Below are 23,363 nucleotides of genomic sequence, written 5' to 3' on the forward strand. Positions count from 1 at the left end.
GGGGTGCTGAGGTGAGGGGGGGTTGAACCATATTTCTTCTTTTTTATTGACATTTATTTCCAGATAACTGGCTGTGCATGACTCTGTGAAAAGTTTGACTGTGTTATCAAATAATAATTCAAATAATCATTAACTTTGAATATAATGCATTTGTTCACAAAGAGGTGACCCTCGCCCCATCTATTTCTGTGAATGACTGAGCCTTTTAATGGAAGCTGTTATTTATACCCAATTATGGCACCCACCTGTTCCCAATTAGCCTGTTCTCCTGTGGGATTTGCCAAATAAATGTTTGATGAGCATTCCTCAACTTTGTCAGTCTTTTTTGCCTCCAGTGCCGGCCTTTTCTTTTTTAACTTGTTGCAGGCATCAAATGAACTAATATTTGCAAAAAATAACAACGTTTTCCAGTTCGAACGTTAAGTATCTCGTCTTTGCAGTCTATTCAATTGAATATAGGTTGAAAAGGATTTGCAAATCATTGTATTCTGTTTTTATTTACGATTTACACAGCGTGCCAACTTCACTGGTTTTGGGTTTTGTGTTTTGTTTTTATAGTTTTGTATGTGTTACTGAAGATTTCAACTGGTACTCCAGTTGCATATGGCAATTATAGCATTCCCTACAACACCTAATACGGTATTGTATTTAAAAATATATATATATATCCACATATTGGGCAAGTTCGAACGTTAAGTATATTGTCTTTGCAGTCTATTAAATTGAATATACTGTAAGTTCAAAAGGATTTGCAAATCCTTGTATTCTGTTTTTATTTACCATTTACACAACGTGCCAACTTCACTTCATGTACTGCTCACTTTACATCTCGGGCCAACAATGGCGGTTGAGGAAAGAAGGGAAGTGTTGTTAATGCTTAACCGGTCGCTGCAACTCCCTGATTTGTTTAGATGTACACCAACGTAGCTTTGCCATGCAACTCGTTTGACTTACGCGTCGGTTTATCGGCGTGGGAGCATTTCTGGGTTTTGGGAAAATGAGCAGGAGGTTGCTTAGAGAACGGCGATGATTGCGGGTGTTTTCCGGGGATAAAATGCGTGCCTGTCTGCATCCTGTGGGTCCCTCTGCGGTATTGGTGGGCACATATGTAATAATGCATCTAATTTTTCCCAATATTTTTAAGAACTATTTTGTTCTTACTCACTTTAAAATGAGTCCACTGTCTTTTCGGTATCCCTCCATAGTTGCTTCAATGGCAAACCTAACAATATTATTTTACATACCTTTCACTATTTGAGTAGCCTTTGTTCTGCCATTCACGTACTGGCGAGCGATATCTGAATGTGGGAACATATCCTTCACGGATTTGTTGAAACATCCACAAATGAGACAGGATGTTGCTTGTAGCGAACAGCATACCCATCTATGGTTATGTTCGGCATAAGTAACACCCTCAGGTCTCCATATGCCAAAATGGCATAAAATGCTGGGCTGCGACCGGTGCTGCGTTGCCGAAGCCTTGTGTGATCGTTTCCGTTCGGCCACCGAGTTCAATAAAGAAGTTGGATCCACAAAATTTGCAGGCAGCATGGTCCTTCCCCTTCAAGATGTCCTAGATCGGTGGCCAGCAACCCGTGGGCCTCGAGTCGCATGCGGCTCTTTAGTGCCACCTTAGTGGCTCCCATTTTGAAAAAAGGATCCAAAAAGTAAAAAGATGGGGAAAAAAATATTTTTTTTGTTTTAGTATGTTTTTTGTTTGAGGACAAACATGACACAGACCTTCCCAATTGTTAGAAAGCCCACTGTTTAATATGTTTGTGTCTATGCTGAGTATTTGGTGAACATCGTTTTGTCCTACTAATTTTAGCGGTTCTTGAACTCACCATAGTGTGGACTGTGACGCAACAGTTTGTTTACATGTGCAATCTTCCGCTCCTTCTTTGTCTCATTTTGTCCACCAAACGTTTTATACTGTGTGTGAATGCACAAAGGTGAGCTTTGTGGATGTTATTGACTTGGTGGAGGGCTAATTTGGCATATTTGGTCAAGCTAATCAATGCTAACATGCTATTTGGTTTAGCTGTATGTACATATTGCATCATTATGCCTCTTATGTAGGTATATTTGAGCTCATTAAATTTCCTTTACTTTCATCCTCTTTGTATATAATTTAGTTTTGCATGCATCATGACACATTATCTGTATGTAAAATTGGCTGCATTTCTGATAGTTGTTTGTGTGGCATGTTGTTCCAGAACACAGCAAACATTACCTAGCTTGCCAAAGATTGTAATAAATCCATTAGAAGAAGACAGCCATGCCGTTTCCTTAAACTTGGACACACAAATCTATACCTTTGTCCATTAAAAGCCAGTAATTTCCAGGAGTTATCTTCTGAGTAGCCTCTAATTAACTTATGGTTTCTATTGTTGTAAAAATGTGTAGAATAAATATACATAGACTTGCTTCAACCTGCGACACATAGTCATTTTGATAGTAAGCTACTATAGCTAATATAGACACTTACATCATGTGTCGCCTTCATGATAACACTTATATATGGCTTTTCATTTTTTTGCGGCTCATGACAGATCAGTTTTTTGTATTTTTGGTCCAATACGGCTCTTTCAACGTTTTTGGTTGCCGACCACTGTCCTAGATAAATATAAATTATTTTTTCCAATCATTTTGGAACTTACAATTATTTCCTCTTCTTTCTCACCATTATTCTGTTCTGATTGTCGTGCTTGACTTTGAGGTGCAACCGCTACTTTTGTTCGGCCGGCAAAGGCATCCATATAAAGTTGGTGTAGCAATATTGTTGTCCGAGTGGAAATCGTGAAAAAAGAAATTGTGAAGATTATGGGGAGTGGCACTGAAATTCGTAACTCTCCCGAGAAAATCAACACTGTTGGCAAGTATGTCGCCCCCTGGTGGTTGGCTTACTGTTTGTTGTTCAAATATTTGCTTTGATATGCAGCAGAGCCTGCTTTTTATTGTTAATATCGCCGACGAACAGGGTCATTTCATTGTAGCTGCCAAAATCGTGACCACGATTAAAACTGTAATTAAAGTGCAGCTCTACTGTACATCACTGTGCCTTAGGTGTTATTAGCAGCTGTGGCAACCTTGTCCTCCATTGCACTTTGTATGCACGGCAAACTGTCCAGCCTTGTCTGTTTGCAGATTTTCTCTAAAAATGTGTTTTATGTATAAATCACTTCTTGGGCCTTCCTTATTTGTGCTGTTATATGTGTAGAGATTCCAGTCGCTACAGTTTAAGGTTGCAGGACATACTTTTAGCATGTTTTTTTCCGAAAGCCAACATAAATCTTTCTCAAAAAATCTTTCAAATGTGCTTCTCCCTGGTTATGGAATGACTTGCAAAAGGATCTGAGGTTGCCTGAGCTGATCACTTAAGGGGCATTTGAGGCCATTTTAAAGGATCGAGAAACTGTTTCTTTTGGGTATTGAAATTGTTTTTACTTTAACATTTTTTGTCATGTGCTTTTATGTTAATTTATGTAGGTCATTTATTTTTTAACTGTGGTGTGTGACTGCTGCTGTTTTTGTTGTTGTTATATGCATTTCTGTAACTTTTCTTTGCTACAGTCTTGGCCAGGTCACTCCTGGAAAAGAGATTTTAATCTCAATGAGTGGAGATGTCCGTTAATGGCTTTTTTTGCCTATACCCGATATTCCGATATTGTCCAACTCTTAATTACCGATTCTGATATCAACCGATACCGATATATACAGTTGTGGAATTAACACATTATTATGCCTAATTTTGTTGTGATGCCCTGTTGGATGTAGTAAACAATGTAACAAGGCTTTCCAAAATAAATAAACTCAAATTATGGAAAAAAATGCCAACATGGCACTGCCATATTTATTACTAAAGTCACAAAGTGCAATATTTTTTTTAACATGCCTCAAAACAGCAGCTTGGAATTTGGGACTTGCTCTCTCTGAGAGAGCATGAGGAGGTTGAGCTGGGCGGGGTTGTGGGGGGGAGATTATGGTGGTGGTGGGGGGGCGGGGGTAGCGGGAGTGAATATTGTAGCGTCCCGGAAGAGTTAGTGCTGCAAGGGATTCTGGGTATTTGTTCTGTTGTGTTTATGTTGTGTTACGGTGCGGATGTTCTCCCAAAATGTGTTTTTCATTCTTGTTTGGTGTGGGTTCACAGTGGCACATATTTGTAACAGTGTTAATTTTGAAACCAATACCGATAATTTCTGAGATTACATTTTAAAGTGTTTATCAACCGATAATATCGGCAGTCCGATATTACCGGAGATCTCCATCGATGAGTTTTACCAGGTTAAATAAAGGGAATTTATTGATTGATGGAAGTTTTATTTTCTTTTTACTTCAAATACATATTTTCCCAGAAAATTTTGGTGTACAACTTTTACCAACATTTGACAACCACTCTACTGTCGCGGTGTTGTTCGTTTGTATTGCTAAGATCCCAAAGGTCCAATAACGCAACACAATAATCTTACCTTTTACTTCAATGGTAGCATTTGCATTGGGCGCCATTTCAAACGTGTATACACACAGGTACTCCCCGGAATCATCTGCCCGCGGTTTAGTAATTCTGCAACAAGAAACAAAACATTCATTCCATAACATTAAATCTACCAGTCACTCAAGCCAATGAAGTAAAGCTGAACTCAATTAATTAGTCTGAACTACAGCGGTAAGGCCCCCCCCCTTCCCTCGAGTATAACAGAGCCCATAGCAAACAAAGTGTTGGCACAATGTTGTGATCTTACAGCGCAGCAATTCGGGATTCTGCCGGTTAGGAGAACCATGGGCATATTAGCTGTAATCTTCTGAGCATCACTAATGTAATGTGACAAGGAAGTGACCAATTGGTCTTATCTTTTGGCGAGGGAGAGTCTGCGGTATGTCTACAGGGGCGACAGTAGCTTAGTGCGCTATATGTGATTTTTTGTGACAAGTTCCAACTTGGCACTGAAGGCTACGTTTTTCACTTTTAGTATAGATGACGTTTAATATAAATAGAAGTGGTTACTGTTGATTCCAGGGCCTGAAACATGGGCAATATTCACTGACATTTAATTTCATCATCATGCCATATAGTCCATCTGTATTTAGCCTTTGGTTTACACTTTGGACCTTTTATTTAATTTCAGTCTGTATCGTCTCACCTGTACGTTGTCTCCCCCTGCTTGGTCCGCGTGTTTGCAAGCTCCCGGCCGTTCTTCATCCAGAAGCTCTCAGTGTGGGGCGTGTGGGCAGTGGTGAGGTTGCATCGCAGGGTAACTGGTATTGGAGGGGATTCTACCCGCAGCATGATCTGATCAGATGCATTGATCTTTGGTTCTGCAAAGACAGAGACAGTAAAGGTATATAACTCATTATACCCCCTGCATCCGCTCCATTAAAGGCTGAATGCTGTTAGAATAAGATATGCGTAAATGACTGGCTGCAGTGTGGACATATCCAACATGTATGGAATTTGGATGGCTGGACATTATTTTGCATGACGTGTTAAATAGATGGATGGATGAATGCAGGGTTTCCAAAACATTCATGTATTTGATTACGGCCGCCACAAATTAAAAAAAATAAAAATTAAAAATAAATTATATATATATACTTTTTTTTTTTTTTTTTTCGGCTTTTGACTCGCTCGACCGCTCATAAAAGCAATGGGACTCTGCGTTCTTCTTGGTCATCGCCACCGCCACCGCTGCCTCTCCCCCCGCCCCCACCCGACCACACAAATAGATGCCTGACCTGTGGGAAACACTGGAATGTATAAATATTCCACTAAAAAAACATGCATCCTGGCCATATCCTATTCATTTTTGTTATGCTGCTTGTTTTTATTAGGGCCACAGGTTAGCAGGAGCTTATCCGAGCATTTACAGGGCACATACAGTATAGATAAGCACTTACTCACATTCACACTTACGGAAAATTTAGTCACCAAGGGGAGATCGCACATGGCCAGTTGGGATGGCGGTTCATGGCATGTCTCAAAACGCAGTGAATGGTGTCTTAATGATGGCGGAAAGCTTTTTCAAACCCAGCGCATAGGTATCTCCTGAAAGGTGGAAAAGTCCTCCACCCTTTACTCCGCATCAACCGCAGTGCGTCCGTGTAGCTCCTTGATGAGCACATGACCCTACCGTGTTGAACTCCGCCACCTCCGTTTAGCTACCGTGAGGAAAATGTGACTGGCGGATTATGGCGGCGTTAACACAATATTACCACGGATCTTGCGGTGCAAATACAGAGGCTGCAGTTCTTTACACGGTGAAAGGCGTTTGGAACCGAACAGATTTCACTCAAGAAATGCCCTGTCAGATATCAAAATATAATTGGGTAGAATTATTGACAATGAGAGTATTTTTTGTTTGTAAATGAAATTAATAAATAGAAAATTGTGAATCTGCCAAAAAGGGATTTTTTTCTCATGCAGGAAAAGGGGGCTGGTGTTTGAGCAGTGGTTATTATTTATCTATTTTACTATGTCTCTTTTTTTAATACAAAATGTTTGTATTATATGTGTTTCTTTGTGTCTGCTGAGATAGTTATATAAAAAATAAGGCCGATATTGATAAAAAAGGCACAATGTAGCAAATTGCCACATTTAGGCGCCGATAATCGTCCGATCTCTATCTCCCAAGTTTTATGACGGAACTCAGGGGCTGGTCATTCCCGGGCCACCAGTTGTATAGGCCTACCGTACACCAACAAACTACTAAACCCAAAACCAGTGAAGTTGGCACGTTGTGTAATTAGTTTAAAAAAACAGAATACAATGATTTGCAAATCCTTGTCAGCCTATATCCAATGTAGTAGACTGCAAAGACAAGATATTTAATTTTCCAACTGAGAAACGTAATTTTTTTTCAAATAATTATTAACTTAAAATTTAATGGCAGCATCACATTGCAAAAAAGTTGATACAGGGGCATTTTTACCACTGTGTCACATGGCCTTTCCTTTTAACAACACTCAGTAAACGTTTGGGAACAAGAGACCAATTCTTGAAGCTTTTCAGGTGGAATTATTTCCCATTCTTGCTCGATGTACTGCTTAAGTTGTTCATCAGTCCGGGGTCTCCATTGTCTAATTTTAGGCTTCATATTGTGCCACACATTTTCAATGGGAGACAGGTCTGGACTACAGGCAGGCCAGTCTAGTACCCACAGTCTTTTACTATGAAGCCACGCTGTTGTAACAGGTGGATTACATTGTCTTGCTGAAATAAGCAGGGGCGTCCATGATAACGTTGCTTGGATGGTAAGATATTTTGCTTCAAAACCTGCATGTACCTTTCAGCATTAATGGTGCCTTCACAGATGTGTTAGTTACCCATACCTTGGGCACTAATACACTCCCATACCATCACAGATGCTGGCTTTTGAACTTTGTGCCTATAACAATTCGGATGGTTCTTTTCCTCTTTGGTCCGGCAGACATGACGTCCACAGTTTCCTAAAACAATTTGAAATGTGCATTCGTCAGACCACAGAACACTTTTCCACTTTGCATCAGTCCATCTTAGATGAGCTCGGGCCCAGCGAAGACGGCAGCGTTTCTGGGCGTTGTTGATAAGTGTCTTCTGCTTTGCATAGTAACTTGCACTTACAGATGTGGCGACAAACTGTAGTTATTGACAGTGGTTTTCTGAAGTGTTCCTGAGCACATGTGGTGATATCATTTACGCACTGCTGTCGGTTTTTGATGCAGTACCGCCTGAGGAATCAAAGATCACAGGCATGCAATGTTGGTTTTCAGCCTTGCTGTTTACGTGCAGGGATTTCTCCAGATTCTCTGAACATTTTGATAATATTACGGACCGTAGATGGTGAAATCCATAAATTCCTTGCAATAGCTCATTGAGAAATGTTGTTCTTAAACAATTTGCTCACACATACGTTCACTCAGTGGTGACCCTTGCCTCATGCTTGTTTGTGAATGACTGAGCATTTCATGGAAGCTGCTTTTATACCCAATCATGGCACCCACCTGCCCTCGATCAGCCTGTTCTCTTGTGGGATCTTCCAAATAAGTGTTTGATGAGCATTCCTCAAATTTCTCAGTCTGTCTTTTTTGCCACTTGTGCCAGCTTTTTTTAAACATGTTGCAGGCATCAAATTCCGCATGAGTTGGAATTTGCAAAAAATAATAAAGTTTTCCTGTCCGAACGTTAAGTATCTTGTCTTTGCAGTCTATTCAATTGAATATAGGTTGAAAAGGATTTGCAAATCATTGTATTCTGTTTTTATTTACCAATAACACAATGTTTGTATGTGTTACTGTAGGTTTCAACTGGTACTCCAGTGACATATGGTAATTATAGCATTCCCTACAACATCTAATACGGTTTTGTATTTAAAAAAAAAAATCCACATATTGGGCAAACCAGCACTAAAAATTCAAATAATTTGAAACACATCCTTGACATTTTACATCGGGGTTGTCGCTGCACGGTGACTGAGCGTTGTGTTTCCTCAAGGACGTTCAAGGCAAAGTGCCCCCCTGCTCTCCCTTTTGTGAGTGGGAAGCCGAGGCAGTCCAAGCATGAGGCCCAAGCATCGTGACGTCGCTAGTGGCTCCCGCAAGGCTGCGAGCCAGCGGAAAGGACTAGCGAGCGACTTGTATTGGCATTCATGGCAGCGTCTTCCCGCACTGCTGTATACGCAGTAGCTACAGGGATTTCACGCCCCCTCCCCCACCACTCGCGCACATCTCCCCCCCACCAAGCATCTTCTATTAATAGCATGTTCAAGACGTGCGTACAGACACAACATGAGGTACATAAATTAACATTTAGCAAACTCTGCACAGTGGTCCACAGGCGATTCCAACGGAAGGTTATTTTAAGGACGGGCTGTCAATTTAAAATGTGATAAATGCTGTCGACTCTCCTTATCAGCATGAGACGGGGTATAAAAATGTATGTGCTGAATATGCTGCCAGTGATACTAGATCCACTCCACTAACTACTCTTGATTCTTAAAAAAAAACAATTATCCAATAAAAAGCTTCAGATATTAAGTCAACATATGACATTATTCTACGGTGTGATGATCCACTCACTCGTCCGCTGAACATGCATCTGAACCAAATTGTTCAAGCTGTCCGCACTTAACAGTGCCATTTTTTTTTCTTTTTTGTTGTTTAGCTGTGCTTTTCTGCAAAACAAAAATCAGGTCCATTACATAAGCTATTACCTTATTAAGTCACACAAAAAGATCCTACTTAAATGCAACTGCAGAGGTTTTAGCATGGAGTGTGACTCACTGCCTTAATTGAAGTGGCGCTCCACTCATCATAATGTGAGTGTGTATTCAACCCCCTTGGTGGCTGTGGGAAATGTACCAGTATTGGTCAGCTTCAATAGGCCTTGATTTTGAATGTTTATTTTGTCAGATTGACATGTGTGTCGTATGCCTATTAGGAGTGTCCAAAAAACAAAAAGGATTTTCGAATAAATCGGCATTCTTATTTGTAACGATTCTTATTCGATTAAAAAAATATATATTTTATAGATATCTTTTTTTAAATCTGTCCTGTCCAGCCACTCAGGCAAATCATATTGTTGACGTAGATGCCCATATCTCCTGTACAGATTTAGTTTAGAAACATGAAGTGTTGGATACTTCTCTTGTTGTCTTATTTGTATTTGAATTTATTAAATGTTTGGGTATAATTTTATTAAACAAAACCATTTTTTGTTAGCTTTTTCAGAGCTATACATCTATTTTACGTTCTGAATCAAATTGTTACCCCCTAAGAATGGAATTGAATCGTATAGTATAGTCAGCATTGTTTCTAGACCAAGTTATGTCCTTTCAATTGCAACAAACTTTTATTTCCTATTAGTATTTTGCAGTGGCGGGCCGTGCGTTTCCCACCTAGGCCTTCAGTGATGTCCGACTTCAATGATTACCTCTCAAAATACTATCATTTATGTCACCACATGACCATTGCTGGAGAAATACTATACAGAAACACATTTACTTTGCATTAAAACCCCTCAACAGTGTACAAAACAGTTTTTTTTTCTGGCGCATTTAAAAATCAATATACTAGGGGTGTGGGAAAAAATCGATTCGAATACGAATCGCGATTCTCACGTTGTGCGATTCAGAATCGATTCAAATTTTTTTTTTAATTTTTTTTTTTTTTTATCAATCCAACAAACCAATACACAACAATACCATAACAATGCAATCCAATTCCAAAACCAAACCTGACCCAGCAACACTCAGAACTGCAATAAACAAAATGTAATATTATCAACAACAGTATCAATATAAGTTATAATTTCAGCATAGCATTGATAAAAAATCCCTCACTGACATTATCATTGGACATTTATAAAAAATTCCAAAAAAGAACAATAGTGTCACAGTGGCTTACACTTGCATCGCCTCTCATAGGCTTGACAACACACTGTGTCCAATGTTTTCACAAAGATAAAAATAAGTCATGGGCTTCACGGTGGCAGAGGGGTTAGTGCGTCTGCCTCACAATACGAAGGTCCTGCAGTCCTGGGTTCAAATCCAGGCTCGGGATCTTTCTGTGTGGAGTTTGCATGTTCTCCCCGTGAATGCGTGGGTTCCCTCCGGGTACTCCGGCTTCCTCCCACCTCCAAAGACATGCACCTGGGGATAGGTTGATTGGCAACACTAAATTGGCCCTAGTGTGTGAATGTGAGTGTGAATGTTGTGTGTCTATCTGTGTTGGCCCTGCAATGAGGTGGCAACTTGTCCAGGGTGTACCCCGCCTTCCGCCCGATTGTAGCTGAGATAGGCGCCAGCGCCCCCCGCGACCCCGAAAGGGAATAAGCGGTAGGAAATGGATGGATGGAAAAATAAGTCATATTTTTAGTTCGTTTAATAGTAAAACTAATTTACATTATAGCAATCAGTTGATAAAACATTGTCCTTTACAATTATAAAAGTGTTTTAAAAAAATCTACTACTCTGCTAGCATGTCAGCAGACTGGGGTAGATCCTGCTGAAATCCTATTTATTGAATGAATACAGAATTATTTTGAATCGGAAAAATATAATTTTTGAATCAAGAATCGCGTTGAATCGAAAAAATCGATATATAATCGAATCACGACCCCAAGAATCGATATTGAATCGAATCGTGGGACACCCAAAGATTCGCAGCCCTACAATATACCCATATCAGCAATTAAAACATATCTTATGTGGTATTGTCAAAATTTAAATAGCAGAAAACATTATAAATGTGAAAAACGAAATAAATAACATATTTGAACTCACAATTTGTAGCGCCTATTCGACGCCGTACAAGCCAATGGTACCCGTCAGAAATGGCTGGCATTTCCCCATTTCATCGCCGATATGGTCTCACAAGATGTAGTTTCTCTTTAAATATCCTTCTTGAAAATGGCTTCGCAAATATATGTGTTGTCTTGTCTAATCATAAAAGATGCAGACGAGGCATATTGGCTGAGTTCTTAAAGTTTACTCCACTGCGTCGTCATCAATAATATGTCTACATTCAACAACCTGAACAGGGCCACTGTGCATGTTCTTCACTACTGTGGCATGCTGGGTAATGGAGTTCTTATGTTACCTAGCACATAACATCACAATATATATCTGCCACCTAATCAATGCTTTGTTCTCCTTCTTTGTGGTCAACACTTCCTACTTCCTGCTAAGTTGCAAGTTGTGATTAGATACTCACTTTGGAAAGACAAGTGAGTATCCAATCACAGTCTCGCTAACACCAGGCCACCTGGATAGGCTACTGTCAACAACTTGTGATCTGATTGGCTATCGCAACTGTCTATCAACTCTATGTGATTTCAAATTCATCCCGGCGTGTATCCAATCACAGGAGGCGTAAATGTCACATTCAGCATCAGGCCATCTAGAAGGCCTTACTGACAACAACTCATGATCTGATTGGCTATCGCAATTGTCTATCAACTATATGTTCCCATTCATTTACAGAGCACAGACGCCCAACATTGTTTATTCTGAAGGCCCAGGGCAGATTTGGTACAGCATGGCAACATAAGCTAGCTGAATTCTGATTGGATAAAAACTCTATAACCTAAAAACAACAGCGCTGGAAGAATCATAACATGACATGAAGAGAATATGAATACTTTTAGATATTTAGGGAAAGTAAATTAAAAAAAAATACTTTATCTTTAATTATAATCATGATTTCTGGTTATGTTAGGCTAGCAGAGGAGGAATTGGAATTTCAAGAACCTTTAATTATCCTAAATAAATAAGTACATTTATGGATTCTTAATCTTTGTTAGCAACAATTGCACTTTATTAAATATTGAAGTGCAGTCTTTTTTCCCTAGTTGTAAAACTTAACCCTATTGGTTAGGTTTGTTGTCTTTATGTGATGCCATCGCCTTCCAACAAATTTGTCACACTGGCTCGTTCGTCCGTGATGATACAATAATTTTACTGATTCGGTTTGAAGCTGAAATATTCACACACAGTGAATTTTTACTTTAAAAGAAAAACATTTTACCGTGAACGGTTATTTCTTTGAAGTGCTTCTCACTAGCGAGTCGCAAGGCTCTGTCCATGCATCCTGTGTGTGATGCGGATGGATACAGAGAGGATTAACTCAGTTTATTTATTTCTACTGTTAAATAAACACAACTCAGGTGCTGAGAGGAATGCACGGAGCGAACCCTTTTGCACCGTGATGTGAAGCGACAAACAAAAACAAACGCACACGGACATGGCACTTTCATCGCTTCCGGCAAAGTTCATAGTCATTTACGGTTTGATGAATTGATTTATTGACTCAGGCCTATTAATTCTGTAATGGGTGTACACAAGCACAGCTGAACGTCCATATCTGACACGCCCCTGAGGCACAGTTCAGACATCAACAAATATGTTCAGGAAAAACACATCTCTGAAGTTGTTTGAACCACTTATTTTACTGAGAAAGTTAAAGTTAAAAAGTTAAAGTCCCAACAATTGTCACACACATACTGGGTGTGGTGAAATTATCCTCTGGATTCGACCCATCTCTATGTTCACCCACTGGGAGGTGAGGGGAGCAATGAGCAGCAGCGGTGGCCATGCTCAGGAATCATTTTGGTGATTCAGTGGATGTTTGTTTTTATAAATGTGTTTATTTTGTTGAAGTTACAAACTTTGGGAGAAAAAAAAGCTTCTCGGGATGATGTGCAACCAGCGTCCTCTACAGTGGACATTTGTGTTTAGCCAACAGGGCATTTTTTTTTTGCATTTGTTTTATATATTTCATTTTTCAGTGTAACACATTTCAGAAAAAAAATGGCGTTATGCAAAATACAAATGTCAACTGCGGAGGTTGCTGGCTCTCAGGAGAATAAGGCTGACTTGACATTAATTATAGAAGGACAGAACGTGGACTAGCTCCTTTATTGGCAACGTGAAGAGTCACTCACGCACAGTCAATCATGCGTCGTCAAATGGTGAGCCCACAATTTTATTGTTTAATCATTTACTTTGAACAGTGGCTAACTTCTTTTAACACTTGCAGGACGTGTAAAAAGCACAATAACCAGCCTGTCTTTGGAAATCCTTGCACTCCACTTACACTGCAATGTCATCAAAGGGTGAGTACACAATTAGTTGTTTTATATGGAGGTTAGTTTGTGCTTTTTATTATGAAAAGCTTTTTTGACACTGATTTTTCTCGCGTTTTAATTTTTGTAAATCAAATTATGCTTTGCTTCTTTGGGGAAAAAAGGTGTTGGCAAAATGTTTCTGTTTTAAAATTCAGTGTATAAAAAACAGTCTAAAAAAATTCAGCGCTGAAAAATTCAGTGTACAAAAATGTGCTGCTTCAAAAAGGTAAATGAAGACTGAAGCAATCGATCATTTCTCAGATCAATGAGGTGTGGAGTTTGAAGTCACTGACATGGGTCTTGCAAGACAGCACAGAACAACAGTTACCTGGGCTACCTGGATATAATACAACGTAATAAACATTTCACTGCGGACGGCTGGATAGTTTCAATCTATAGAAATGATGCCAATGGTTGCAATCTGCACTTTTGAGTGACATATGGGTTACTACGGTAACCATCGGAAGCTCTGCTCCATGCAGACGAGGCTTGTTTACACAGCAACAAGCCTGAGAGACGAGTGTCAGGCGGAGGCAGATTTCTACAGCAAAGTTCTGCAGGACAGTATTACAAACCCCTTTTCCATATGAGTTGTGAAATTGTGTTGGATGTAAATATAAACGGAATACAATGATTTGCAAATCATCTTCAACCCATATTCAGTTGAATATGCTACAAAGACAACATATTTGATGTTCAAACTGATAAACATTTTTTTTTTGTGCAAATAATCATTAACTTTAGAATTTGATGCCAGCAATGAGTGACAAAGAAGATGGGAAAGGTGCCAATAAATACTTATAAAGTTGAGGAATGCTCATCAAACACTTATTTGGAACACCCCACATGTGTGCAGGCTAATTTGGAAGAGTTGGGTGCCATGATTGGGTATAAAAGCAGCTTCCATGAAATGCTAAGTAATTCACAAACAAGGATGGGGCGAGGGTCACCACTTTGTACACAAATTGTCGAACAGTTTTAGAACAACTTTTCTCAATGAGCCATTGCAAGGAATTTAGGAATTTTACCATCTACGGTCGGTAAAATCATCAAAAAGTTCAGAGAATCTGTAGAAATCACTGCACGTAAGTAATGATATTACGGACTTTTGATCCCCCAGGCGGTACTGCATCAAAAACTGACATCAGTGTGTAAAGGATATCACCACATGGACTCAGGATTACTTTATAAAACCACTGTCAGTAACTACAGTTGGTCGCTACATCTGTAAGTGCAAGTTAAAACTCTACTATGCAAAGCCAAACCCATTTATCAACAATATCCTGAAACGCCGTCGGCTTGGCTGGGCCAAAAATCATCTAAGATGGACTGATGCAAAGTGGAAAGGTGTTCTGTGGTCTGACGAGTCCCCATTTCAAATTATATTTGGAAACAGACGACGTGGTGTCCTCCAGAACAAAGAGGAAAATAACCATTCGGATTGTTATAGGCGCAAAGTTCAAAAGCCAGCATCTGTGATAGTATGGGGGTGTATTAGTGCCCAAGGCATGGGTAACTTACACATCTGTGAAGGCACCATTAATGCTGAAAGGTCCATACAGGTTTTGGAGCAACATATGTTGTCATCCAAGCAATGTTATCATGGACGCCCCTGCTTATTTCAGCAAGATAAGTGTTACAACAGCATGGCTTCGTAAAAAAAGAGTGCGGGTACTTTCCTGCCCCACCTGCAGTCCACATTTTCCACTCCCATCGAAAATGTGTGGCACATTATGAAGCGTAAGATACAACAGCGGGGACCCCGGACTGTTGAACGTTTAAAGCTCTACATAAAACAAGAACGGGGAAAGAATTTCACTTTCAAAGCGCCAACAATTAGTTTCCTCAGTTCCCAAACGTTTATTGAGTGTTGTTAAAAGAAAAGGTGATGTAACACAGTGGTGAACATGCCCTTTCCCAACTACTTTGGCACGTGTTGCAGCCATGAAATTTTAAGTTAAATATTATTTGCGTAAAAAAATAAAGTCTATGAGTTTGAACATCAAATATCTTGTCTTTGTAGTGCATTCAATTGAATATGGCTTGAAAGGGATTTGCAAATCATTGTATTCCGTTTATATTTACATCTAACACAATTTCCCAACTCATATGGAAACGGGGTTTGTATATCAAATATGTGGTTGTTTTTTACCCCGTAGTGTTTAAATTGTGCCGTATTTTGTTGCATCTTTGTTGTTTTTGCTTGATTATAAAATATGTCGATCCAGGACGTGGTCTGCAGTAGGGGAACCACGTTCATATACTCTCAATATACAGTGTCTTATTGTTCATTGTTTAGTATTGTACATGACTCCATTGGGAGAGTGGCCGTGCCAGCAACTTGATGGTTCCTGGTTCAATCCCCGTCCTTATCCAACATCCGTTGTGTCCTTGCTCTTGATGGGTCGTGGTTAGGGCCTTGCATGGGAGCTCTTGCCAGTGTGTGTGAATGTGTGTGTGAATGTAAAAAATAGTCTCAAAGCGCTTTAAATACCTTGAAGGTAGAAAAACGCAACACAAGTGTAACCCATTTACATTCTGAGTGTCCTCTTCAGTAAAAAAAATTACCGTATTTTCTTGAATTGCCGCAGGACATATAGTATGCGCCTGCCTTGAATTACTGCCTGGTCAAACTCGCTTCGCAAAATAATTAGCGCATGCTTAGTATTACTGCCTGGTCAAACTCGTGACGTCAAGAGTGACACTTCCCCTGTCATCGTTTTCAAAATGGAGGAGGCTGATTTCAATACCGGTAATTTGAAATCGCGTAAAGGGAAGAAGATTAAGAGCTATTCAGTAAGATTTAAGGTCCAAGCTTACATCACACTCAAATTTCTACTGCATGCCTTTGGTAAGTGACGGAGTGAGAAGAGGTTTTAAAATAATTTGCGCATTCTTACTTTTACCGCATGCCTTTGGTAAGCGCAGGAGTGAGAAGAGGTTTTAAAATAATTAGCGCCCCGGCGGCAATTCAAGGAAATACGGTAAATGTCATTTTGTTTTTGAGATAGTCTGTTATAACGTTTTTAACATCAATCATTATTGTGTGTGTTTGTACCATCGTGTGATCACCTTTTATCCTTTTTGCGGAACCTTGGGATTTTTTTTTGTACTATTGCACAGCAACCGACACTGTTGGAAATGTTCATAAAATAGGGATCCAAGCACATACAGTAGATTACGTGGCCTTTAGTGTGTAGCGCTGCCTAACCTGCCTCTTTGTCACGTGACTTCAAACTTGACACCTCATGGGCTGGTTCTGAATGGAGAGCGATTGCTTCAGTCTCCATTTTCCTGGAAGTGGGTCTGGCGTTTCGAAGCAGCACATTTTTCCGCACACTGAATATTTCAGATAGGCACCAGCGCCGCCCCGACCCCAAAGGGAATAAGCGGTAGGAAATGGATGGAATATTTCAGCACTGAATTTTTTTTACACTGAATTTTTCAACACTGAATTTGACGGGACGAGCGGTAAAAAATGGATGGATGGAATTTGTTTCCTGTGAAATGTCAGACCCTGCATTTTTAAACTCACGCATTTTGATAACAGCCTTTTCTTTGATAAAAATGATCAGTATATCCATCCATCTATTTTCTACCGCTTGTCCCTTTTGGGGTCGCTGGAGCCTATCTTAGCTGCATTCGAGACGGAAGGCGGCGTACACCCTGGACAAGTCGCCACCTCATCGCAGGGCCAACACAGATAGACAGACAGCTTTCACACACTCGGGCCAATTTGATGTTGCCAATCAACTTATCCCCAGGTGCATGTTTTTGAAAGTGGGAGGAAGCTGGAGTACACGGAGGGAACCCATGCATTCACGGGGAGAACATGCAAACTTCACACAGAAAGATCCCGAGGCCGGGATTGAATCCAGGATTACTCAGGAGCTTCGTATTGTGAGGGAGATGCACTAACCCCTCTTCCACCGTGCTGCCCATTAACATTATAATTTGATGTAAGAAAAAAAAATAAGTACCCAAAATTCCAACCCAAAAAATTCAGTTGCATAAGTTTTCACAATGAAGACTCAAATTAACCTCTTTATTTTCACATTTCGCAGTGGTGACGTTCTCTACACTTGTGTTGCCTTACAGTTAAAGGGGCCAACAAGTATAACCAGAAAACCACAAGCTTGCTTATGTTCCCATTAGTGGTTGACAAGAAAAAAAATCATCAGTAAATATCTGTATTCATCACAATTAGTAGTTCAACTTTGTAAAAACACTTTAGACCGACCAGATTAAATTTAACTGGTTGTAATTTTTCGTGTCAGTGCCCAAGCAAATGAGGGATCTTTGCAGAATTAAAGATGGATGCAATGGCCACCGTGCAGAGTTTAAAGAGCTGAGCGAAAACAGAAATCAAATTTAACACTACCCTTGCACTTGGGTGTTGTTCTTTTTCTTTGTGCGTGTGCATATCCTGGAGCAGGGGTGCCCATTACGTCGATCGCGATCGACTGGTCGATCTCGGAGGGTGTGTCAGTCAATCTCAAGCCAGGCATTAAAAAATATACATAAAAATGAGCAATCATCAATCATACCAAGACTTCCCTTTCGTCAGTTGTTTGACATTCTCGGCACCCGAGGATCTTGTGAGATGACGCTGGCTGCTGCGATCTCATATTTAAGAAAAAAATCACTAACAGGGCGGACGCAGAGAAACACATTTTATTTCTAGAGACTCCGTACCTACTGTCAAAACTTTAAAGACCGACTGCACAGTTCCTGTCTTCACCATAAAATACCTGTTTCATCCTGCCTGTGCTAAGAAAATAAGAGTCTCAGAAAGCTAGCGTGCACAAGCTAGCAAGCTACGGAGTTTGATGCCAATGTATTTCTCCCCCGCCCTCAGCGACCGCTTTCTCACTTGCTTGCCCACCCGCACTCTCACTGACGTCACTCACCTGCTGCCAGACATTAAAGGGCCACACACATATGCTACTCTCATAACAAAGTGTTTAAAAACGAGTATGCAGGTTGGACAAATGAGATGCCAAATCCAACCACTTTCATGTGGTATTGGACAGAAAGGAGGACTTTTTTTTTCCTCCATTTGAAAATGCGGATGTTATCAGCACCACTGTCTAATTCCAATCAATGCAAGTCATCAGAATCAAATACACCAACTTATATTCTTGTCTTCATGAAAGAAAGGAATCTATGTGTGTTAAACATGCTTGTATTATCATTAAACACCATTAACTTGTTAACAAAAATGTCTCTTTCATAAATAAATAAATATAAATTATAAATAGGAATGAGGTAGATCTCCTCGACTTGGTCAATTGAAAAGTAGCTCACCTGCAGAAAAAGTGTGAGCGCACCTGTCCTGGAGGTTTGAATGAGGAAGTGGGGTGTCACAATGATTGAATGTGAGCACCCTCGAAACATCTACATCTCTAGTAAGAAGAGCATCCACATGGTTCCATTTGTCGCCCGTTTACCTGGCACATGAAACGTGAAAAATGTGTGGCGTGCACTATTCACTTTTGCTGCCAGATGGTAGTCGTCTTGAATATCTTAAAATGTCTTTTGTGGCAATTTCAACTTTGACCACTATGTTAGTGGGACTTTTCATCATTTTCCGCAGTCTGCATTGCAAAATGATTAACCCACCTCTCACCAAATATACACCCAGGAATGTGGCCATATGAACTATTGTAGCCATGACATTAGTTAATTATATGTATATAGCACATTTTCTAGAGACTTAAAGTGCTTTTACATTGTGAAACCCAATATTTACATGTTTTAAACCAGTGTGGGTGGCACTAGGAGCATGATGGGTAAACTGTCTTGCCTAATGACGCAATGACAGTGACTTAAATGGCGGAGGCTGGACTCAAACGTGGAACCCTCAAGTTACTGGCACGGTCGCTCTACCCTCTGAGCCACACCGTAGCAGCTTCAATTGGAATTGTGTCCATCATCAACAATCTTTTTGTGGGACAAGAGCACTTGTCTTTCTCATTTCTGTGCATTTTAAACGGTGAAAAACTGCCAGCAAGAGGCGGCTAACAATGATAATTGGAATTGACCCATTTTTACTAAAAAGCCCTCAAAAAAAGTCTCCAGCAACGTTGTATATGCATGCTGTAAGTACTGTATATATGTAAAGTAGTTACAGACAATTTCAGGATAACATGTAATATTTACAGTATTTTGGTAATTTTAAGCATTACCATAATTTATTTCCTGGGCTAATGATTTCACAGAGTGCAGAGATCCCACACATTTTCAATGGGAGACAGGGCTGAACTATAGGCATGCCAGTCGAGTACCCGCACTCTTTAACTATGAAGCCACGCTGTTGTAACACGAGGCTTATCATTGTCTTGCTGAAATAAGAAGGGGCATTCATGATAATATTGCTTGGATGGCAGGCACCTTTCAGCATTAATGGTGCCTTCACAGAAATGTAAGTTACCCATGCCTTGGGCACTAATGCACCCCCGTAACATCAGAGATGTTGGCTTTTGAACTTTGCGCCGAGAACAATCCAGATGGTTATTTTCCTCTTTGTTATGGTGGGCACGACATCCACAGTTTCCTAAAAAAATTTCAAATGTGGAATCGTCAGACCACAGAACACTTTTCCACTTTGCATCAGTCCATCTTACAAACCCCGTTTCCATATCAGTTGGGAAATTGTTTTAGATGTAAATATGAACGGAATACAATGATTTGCAAATCCTTTTCAACCCATATTCAGTTGAATATGCTACAAAGACAACATATTTGATGTTCAAACTGATAAACTTTTTTTTTTTGTGCAAATAATCATTAACTTTAGATTTTAATGCCAGCAACACGTGACAAAGAAGTTGAGAAAGGTGGCAATAAATACTGATAAAGTTGAGGAATACTCATCAAACACTTATATGTAACATCCCACAGGTCTGCAGGCTAATTGGGAACAGTTGGGTGCCACGATTGGGTATAAAAGCAGCTTACATGAAATGCTAATTAATTCACAAACAAGGATGGGGCGAGGGTCACCACTTTGTAAGCAAATTGTCAAAAAGTTTTAGAACACAACATTTCTTAACAAACTATTGCAAGGAATTTTGGGATTTTACCATCTACGGTCTGTAAAATCATCAAAAAGTTCAGAGTATCTGGAGAAATCACTGCACGTAAGCGATGATATTACAGACTTTTGATCCCTCAGGCGGTACTGCATCAAAAACCGACATCAGTGTGTAAAGGATATCACCACATGGGCTCTGGAACACTTCATAAAACCACTGTCAGTAACTACAGTTTGTCGCTACATCTGTAAGTGCAAGTTAAATCTCTACTTTGCAAAGCCAAAGCCATTTATCAACAATATCCTGAAACGCTGCCGGCTTGGCAGAGCCTGAGCTCACCAAAGATGGACTGATGTAAAGTGGAAAGGTGTACTATGGTCTGACGAGTCCATATTTAAAATTATCTTTGGAAATAGAAGACGTGGTGTCCTCTGAACAAAGAGGAAAATAACCATTCGGATTGTTATAGGCGCAAAGTTCAAAAGCCAGCATCTGTGATGGTATGGGGGTGTATTAGTGCCCAAGGCATGGGTAACTTACACATCTGTGAAGGCACCATTAATGCTGAAAGGTCCATACAGGTTTTGGAACAACATATGTTGTCATCCAAGCAATGTTATCATGGACGCCCCTGCTTATTTCAGCAAGACAAGTGTTACAACAGCGTGGCTTCTTAAAAATGAGTGCGGGTACTTTCCTGGCCTGCCTGCAGTCCAGACCTGTCTCCCATCAAAAATATGTGGCGCATTATCAAGCGTAAAATACGACAGCGGAGACCCCGGACTGTTGAACGACTGAAGCTCTACATAAAACAAGAATGGGAAATAATTCCACTTTCAAAGCTTCAACAATTAGTTTCCTCAGTTCCCAAACGTTTTTTGAATGTTGTTAAAAGAAAAGGTGATGTAACACAGTGGTGAACATGCGCTTTCCCAACTACTTTTATTTGTAGTGCATTCAATTGAATATGGGTTGAAAAGGATTTGTAAATCATTGTATTCAGTTTATATTTACAAATAACACAATTTACCAACTCATATGGAAACGGGGTTTGTAGATGAGCTTGGGCACAGCGAAGCCGGCGCCAGTGCTGGGTGTTGTTGATAAATGTCTTCCGCTTTGTAAAGTAGAGGTTTAACTTGCACTTACAGATGTAGCGACTAAGTGGAGTTACTCACAGTAGTTTTCTGAAGTGTTTCTGAGCCCATGTGGTGATATCCTTTACAGACTGAAATCGGTTTTTAATGCAGTAACGCCTGAAAGATCCAAGGTCACGGGCATTCAATGTCACGTGCAGTGATTTCTCCGTATTCTCTGAATGTTTTGAGGATATTACAGACCTTTGATGGTGAAATTCCCAAGTTCCTTGCAATAACTCGTTGAGAAATGTTGTTCTGAAACTGTTCACAAAGTGGTGACCCTCGTCCCATCCTTGTTTGTGAACGACTGAGCATTTCATGGAAGCTGCTTTTATATCCAATCATGGAACCCACCTATTCCCAATCAGCCTGTTCACCTGTGGGATTTTGCGATCAAGTGTTTGATGAGCATTCCTCAACTTTCTCAATCTTTTTACCACTTGTGCCAGCTTTTTTGAAACATGGTGCAGGCATCAAAATCCAAATGAGCTAATATTTGTAAAGAATAACGAAAGTTTTCCAGTTTGAACGTTAAGTGTCTTGTCTTTTCAGTCTATTCAATTGAATATTGGTTGAAAAGGATTTGGTAATCATTGGATTCTGTTTTTATTCACCAATTGCACAACGTGCCAACTTGTATATCGATATCTCTGTCGGTAGCTCCGTCTTGCATAGTACCTCATGTTGAAAGAATCATAATTAGTACTTTATGGGGGTTTTGATCATTTCAGTGTGCATAAGACTACCCAGTATTGGCCAAACTTAGACATGTATTGTAAAAACACTGTTTGCATTTTGAAATACTGTGTTACGAGGCGATTAGTTTATTGTTTATTGATTGTTTATTAAATGGATCCCCATTAGCTGACGCCAAGGCGACTGCTAGTCTTCCTGGGGTCCATTTAGGAGCATACAAAATTAAAATACAAAGAATACATGCACTACCAAACATTTATACAATGGAAAAATACAACATGAGATAAAAAAAGCTAGTTATGTCGCTATTGTTGTTTGCGTTGCTTAGCAATAACGAGGAAGACCTAAACGAACCAGTTCTTTTTAAAAATGTCCACGACACAGCATGTCGACACCAGCTCAAGCTGGCACTAGTTTTTATCAAAAAGAAGAACACGATGGACTTGACTCGATGACACACAGTAAGGGAAGGATCCATTTGCACCCATTCCTGGGTGGGTCTGGCGTGACAGGAATAGGGGGGGGCTTAACCATTTTGCAATGGTGTCTGATAAAAAATAATGTAAAGCAACACTTCTACTGTGGTCAAAGTTGGAATTGCCACAAAACACGTTTTAAGATATTCAACACTCTACTGCCATTAAAGTGGACAGTGCACACACCCCAATTCGCCACGTTTCATGTGTCAGGTAAACCGCAACGCATGGGGCCGTATGAATCCCCTTGCCACTGTAAGCCGAACTGACTTCCACTGTGTTGTGTGAAAAGGTCCTCTTCAGCCGTAAAGAATTACGATATGAGCATTTTCGTTCTATAAAAAACATGCTGTAACAAGTGAATGAGAGAAGTGGACAGCTACTGTCATTCTAATCACAGATCATCTTAACCTAATCA

The 23,363-nt window shown here is 40.0% G+C and overlaps 1 protein-coding gene across 2 annotated transcripts in view; it reads right to left on the minus strand.

The window, feature by feature from the left end:
- nptnb (neuroplastin b) overlaps nt 1-23,363 on the minus strand; it is a 100,324-nt gene that overhangs the window by 34,872 nt on the left and 42,089 nt on the right. For both annotated transcript variants that reach the window (XM_061877661.1, XM_061877650.1), the window contains 2 exons: nt 5,142-5,316; nt 4,470-4,564 (listed from right to left, as the gene is read on the minus strand). In XM_061877661.1, coding sequence (XP_061733645.1) covers nt 4,470-4,564; nt 5,142-5,316 — 270 coding nt within the window. The remainder of the gene's footprint in view (nt 1-4,469; nt 4,565-5,141; nt 5,317-23,363) is intronic.

The sequence above is a fragment of the Nerophis ophidion genome, linkage group LG02 (assembly GCF_033978795.1).
Source record: "Nerophis ophidion isolate RoL-2023_Sa linkage group LG02, RoL_Noph_v1.0, whole genome shotgun sequence".
Lineage (NCBI taxonomy): Eukaryota > Metazoa > Chordata > Actinopteri > Syngnathiformes > Syngnathidae > Nerophis > Nerophis ophidion.